Source organism: Oxyura jamaicensis, chromosome 24 (genome assembly GCF_011077185.1).
Source record: "Oxyura jamaicensis isolate SHBP4307 breed ruddy duck chromosome 24, BPBGC_Ojam_1.0, whole genome shotgun sequence".
NCBI classification, from domain to species: Eukaryota; Metazoa; Chordata; class Aves; order Anseriformes; family Anatidae; genus Oxyura; species Oxyura jamaicensis.
The window spans coordinates 1,280,203-1,285,985 of NC_048916.1; the positions used below are offsets into that span (position 1 = coordinate 1,280,203).

General features: G+C 41.4%; 1 protein-coding gene across 1 annotated transcript; it reads right to left on the reverse strand.

Annotated features, from left to right (window-relative positions):
- Positions 1–1,929: 1,929 nt before the first annotated feature.
- KCNJ1 (potassium inwardly rectifying channel subfamily J member 1) lies at positions 1,930–3,414 on the reverse strand. The gene has a single exon (XM_035346118.1). It carries the CDS (start codon positions 3,043–3,045, stop codon positions 1,930–1,932), a length of 1,116 nt encoding a protein of 371 aa, XP_035202009.1. The 5' UTR covers positions 3,046–3,414.
- Between the last annotated feature and the right edge of the window lie 2,369 nt (positions 3,415–5,783).

Below are 5,783 nucleotides of genomic sequence, written 5' to 3' on the forward strand. Positions count from 1 at the left end.
CAAAAGCAGTACACTTGAGATATTGGGCAATGTCTGTGAATTACCTTAAAGATCTCTGCTGGCAGTTGCAGCATGCCCCGCAGCCAGCCGTCGGGCAGCCGTGTTTAGCGGTTGTGACCTGTGCCGGGAACAGAGCTTTGTGCTGACCTAGAAGTGAAGATTGGTGTAACAGCCATGCCTTGAAGAGAGGAAAGACCGAGACAGCTGAGAACTGGCTTTTAAAGTGCTTTAGTGACATAATTGTTCTTAACATTGTACTTTGTACAGCTGAAGTACTTTGTCCCACGTTACAGATGGCAAATAGGAAACACAGTGATTTGTTCTGAACCAACAAAGGGGTTGATGCTACACTGGGGCTGAGACCTGAACAGTCTTGGTTTCCAGGTGTTTATACTTCTACTCTCACAGTCCATTTATTTACAAAATTGTTTTATCATTTGATTGCTTAATTCTCCTCTCTTTAAAAACCACCCAGTCCAACAGCATTTAAAAGGCCCTTCTGTTTTATACATTGGTGAAAATAGATGAGCTGAATTACATCACTGGAAGAGTTCCCCAAAAACCTCCCTCTTCGGTCTGTCACTTGGACTTTCAGCAAAAGAACTAGCTGGGAAAACAAAAGCTGTGAGGATGTGGAAAATCACCAAAAAGCTATTGAAGCATCTTGTTGTATTTGAAACTTAAATGTCAAAAATTGTACCAGGAAAATGTTCACCACTACTTAGCTATCACTGAGCAGGACTCATTTGCTATGGAGGTGCACATTTTGCTGTGGTGAGATGAACCATTTGGAACTAAACCTGAAGTTGATGGGGGGAACCTCTGCATCTTTCCTGTGTTCATGTTTTAAGAAGACTTTCATTCTTCAGAGAAAGAGATCATTGGTATTTGTTTTATGGTTTGGTGTTTTTAAGGATAAATCTATTGCTGGGAGTTTCCTGTCTTCTCCCAGAGAATTGCTTTTCTGCCAGGCGAGAAGCAATGGATGTATTCGTCTCCTCACTGCAGCTCACCTTCTTTCTGGACTGCTGTCTTCAGTTTCTGAAGACAGCAGTCCAGAAATAGAAAGAAAGACACTCTGTCCTGGGGGAAATGGAGAGAAGAGTATCTGAAGGATGACACCATTAAGAATAAGCTGCAAAATTCCTCTTCTCCCATTGCGGTTTTCTCTGCTTCTGCTTGTTTTTCACCTTCTACTTCTTCTACATTTAGCTATGTCCCTGAAAGGAATCAGAGGCTTTCACAGAAGAGAAGCTTTTTTAAAATTATTATTATTATTTATTTTTTTGAACTAAGTCGTAGATGCAGCAGGATGGTCCAAGCCAAGCTTTATTGTTTCAGCTACCTTCCCAAGCATGCCCCATCCCTTAGTGCTCCATTTCTGTAGATGTACCAGTCTCAAACAAAGAAGGGATTGTTTGAAAATATTTGAAAGTGCTCAAGTGGTATGGAGCCAAAGAGTCTGCTTTCACAGAGGACTTTGGCAACCAGAAACATATATTTTTTGGAGATTTTGGCTCTTAAGTCCCTTTGGATTTTTTTTCATATTTACCTTCTGTCTCTCCTTTTCATGTTCTCATTCTGACATCCGTGCGTCTTTAGCATGATTTAAAGTTTCTCTCCATCTTTTCAGGCTTTTTAAGACTGGCATGCCTCTGGGAACTTAGGTGAGTTGGACACTCCAACTTAGCAGCTTCATAAAATGTCCCATAGGTATAAAAATAAAAATACTATGAAATATATAGCGTAGTTAAATAGTGTTCTGGAGATCACTGGTATGATGGTCCTCTTTGATTTGAGGCTTATGAGAAGATAAATGCTGTCTTAGAGTTAAAACAAATCTGTGTTTCTTTTTTGTTTTACTAAGTTATTAATCTTCTCAAGATCGAATGCATTATGAAAAAGGTGCAGTCTGGTAAATATTTGGAGCTACATTTTTGTGTCACTGGTTTCGCTGGTTTCTGAAAAGACAAAACCAGGATTGTCATAACCTTTCTTCTCTTTGGCTTTAGCTTCTTTCTCATTGTAGAGACAGAAGGCACAGTGTGGAGTCTCCACAGCCACTGTCTTGCTGAAGTTCTGGAAGTCTACTCTGTATTTCCCTTCTTTGGTCTTGGACACGATCGGAGCAAAGCGATAACCCCAGAGCACCTCTTCTGGGATGTAAGATGTCCTCACTTGACAGGTAGCGCTGGTGGCTTCCACAGTGCCATCTAAAAACACCACCAATTCAAAATCTTGCTGCAGAATGGTTTCTGCTGCTGTGTGGAAGAATGGACTGTTCTTGTCTATGATATGATAAATAGTTAATGGGGAAATGAAGAAGAGATTCTCATTGCCAGCATCAACTATAAATTCTATGTTGACCTGGTCCAAAATGATTGTCTCTCCTTCTGGGGTGATGGTGGTCTTCAGGAGTTTTCCATAGATGTGGCTACCAATTAGCAGACTCTTCCTGAGGTTTGCTACCCGTATTAGGAGGCAGAGCTTCCCACCACGTTTGCTGATGACAGCATTCTTACTGAAGGTGATGGTCTTAGCCCGGTTTTTGGACCGTGATATCTTGGCCAAGATGGCACCACACATAAAGGAATTGATGATTACCCCCAAGATAGACTGGAAGATGAGCAGGAAAATGGCAGTGACACATTGTTCTGTGACACATCTGAAGCCATAGCCAATGGTTACCTGGGTCTCCAAGGAAAACAGGAAAGCTGAAGTCAGACCATTGATATTCTCAACACAGGGGGTGTGATTTATGGAAGGGTTGAATTCTGGAAGATCTTTGTGTATGTAGGCCACAACATACCAGAGGAGACCAAAAAGAAACCAGCTGCCTAAGAATGCTGAAATGAAGATAGTCATTTTGTATCTCCACCTCAGATCCAGGATAGTTGTCCATATATCAACCAAAAAGACAAACCTTGACTGCTCTACATTGCCAAACTCTATGTTGCACCTTCCATCTTTAGAAACAAGCCTTGCTCTTCGCCGGCTTCGCTCTGTGATGTGGCTGGCAAAGCGTTTCCGGAGGTAGTTGAACATTCCCTCTGCTGATAGTGCTCTGGAGAATAAGAAGTAATAAACATTATGGGTAGTGCAGGTCTCATTTACCTGCGGGCAAGAAGTAAAGCCTGCCGAAGTCTCAAGACGCTTGTTTAGGAAAAAGTTACATCATTTGCATATTTTCCCTTTGCTACTAGGGAAAAGTTCCAGTAAGTATATGAGGAAACTAACAGATTCTTGCCTAAGGAGCATTCCAGGAAAAAAAAATAATCATTTTGGCTTGCTCAGTAAACTTGCAAAACTTTGAATCGGTCAACTGTTAACATTGTCCCCTGCTCAGCTGAATAAGCAGAGGCATAGAGAAGCAGCTGACTTCATTGTGGACATGCACTGGGAGAGCAGGTAGGAAGTGGCCGTGTTTTGAGGTTTTTCTGCCTTCTAGAAGATGAAGTGGGGCCTAAGAAGTACATGTGTGTACATACATCGGCATTAGGAGACCCTGAATGTGACACAGGCAGTGAATTCCAGGAGAAATAATAGAGGGTGCACAAGGTCTAATCAAGACAGGCAGATGCAGTTATTTTTAGCATAGTTATAGATTGGGTTTGAGGGTGTGAATTTCAAATTCTGGGAACACAAAAGCTGGGACTGTTAGGTCAGAATAAAGTAAATAATTATATTCCAGCAACAGGAGTGTTGGATGTTTCCTCACCACAAAGGTAATGCTAAGACTAAAAGGGTCAGATTCTGAAATCCACCCTTAAAGGAAAATGTAGCTCTGTGTCCCTGTTAATTTTGTCCTTTGACTGGCCATGTTAACAAGAGACCCAGGCAATATGAGTCATCAATGGGGAAAATAATACAGATGTGTTCAGACTGGAATTTGGATCAGCCTGTATTTGGAATGTTCCCAGATTTGGAGTTATTCAGACATGCAGGCGTGGGGTGAGGTTGATCCACTGTAGAGTTAGCAATCATTGTGTTCACACACTGGTTTAGGGTCAGATTTTGACCCACAACTTAGGAATGTTCTTAGAAGAAATAATTCATTTCAGAGCTGATCACCCTTCAAGCATAAAATGTGTTCCCTTGCCAGAGAAGATGTGTTAGATTAGCTAAGCCACCCTGGAAATGTACCCTGTATGCCTATTTAATTAGCCTTTTGTTAAACAAAATTCTTCTTGTGTAGCTGAATTTCACTATGTACTGTAATCACATTTCTTGGGGGCAAAATGCTTCAGCTCAGAAAAAAACTCAAATTAAAAACTTGAGGGGAAACTATTCTCCCTGGTGACTCACACAAAGGATGTTCTGAGTTTACGGCATCTGTAAGGGCATAAAGTCCCCAGCCATGCAGAGACTCCAACGTTTCAGGGACCTGCAGCTACTGTGGCTGATGCTTGCTTTAGAAAGAGGTGGCACTTAGTAGTGCACCTCAGATAAGGTGGTGCTGGGGACTTTGTAATTGTTTGCTACTGTTTTTGTTGTTGTTTTTTGCTGCCATTTTACCCTTCCCAATAAAAGGTGGCACTGAACGCTTACACATACCTTTTGAGATGCAAGCTAAAGATGCCACATTACTAACCCCAAAGCCTGTGGCATATCACTGTCCCACCCTGGCTTCCATCTTGGCTAGGTGCAAAACACTTGGGCTCAAACCATGGGAAAACCGACTGCCCAATTTTCACTTGATTTCAGGGGGAATTATGTGCTTAAATACTGCGGGAAGAGCTGTTAAGCTGCCTCAAGCCTTGATATCCTCTATCCAGAATGGGAGCAGTCTGTAGGAATATGTGGTGGATTACATGTATTGACATGAGTTGTTTACTGTGAAATTAGACTTATTTGGATTCAGCCATTTAAATGCGAGGTAATTGCCTATGCCAGTTGTACAGCTGACTCCTAATTGCCAGTAAAGGAAGAATATGGACCCTATGAGGAGCCACTTGTCTTGTCTCCATGCTTATGAAGTAACGAGCTGCTCTTTGGAAAATCTTTCTTTCATTTACTCTGGAGGCATCTAGATTGGCTTGGAGAAGCTGCCTAATGTTTTAGCTGGCTAAAACAAGTCTTTGCATTAGACGTCATGGTTATGGGGACCGCAGATTACCTTTTGATATAGTAATCAGTAGCAAAGGGAAAATATTACTAGTAAGTAAAAAATAATTACATTTTGTAAACCCAGAAGTAAATTCTGTGATTTGATGTCCTTGCTTGTATCAACAGCCTGGAGAATGAATTTGCTTCTGTCCTATATAGCTGCCCTTTTCTGCACTTACAGTAAAACCACCTTTCTATGATTATTAAATTTAGGATGACAAAAATGAAGGTCACTTGTAACGTAGCTTTTCACTGTTTAAAACTTTTGCTGCTAATTTATTGGTTGTGAATGTAGCTGAAAAAGGTTAAACTTTAAGCAGGTACCCAAGGAAGGGGGAGAATGAGGTCACTTCCTAAACAATCCTCAAGTTTTATTTTCTTGACGCACTATTAATGTGTTCATGTTAATGCATAGTTTGAGCAAAAGAAAAAACATTAATGTGCAACACACCATTCCCAGAAATGTACCGGTGTTTAACTCCCCTGTGTGTGGAAATGTGCAGCTTCAGCTGTCATTTCTATTCATTTCGTCCTTCTTGGCAGCAGTGTGGACACTGACCCTCCATATCTGAACAGAGGCAGTGTGAGGTGCCCAGATGCTGTGCATCTTATGCTGCCTGTGCATGCTTTTGTCATAGGTCAGCTCCTAATCCTACTGAACAAGCGTGGAGGAGAGA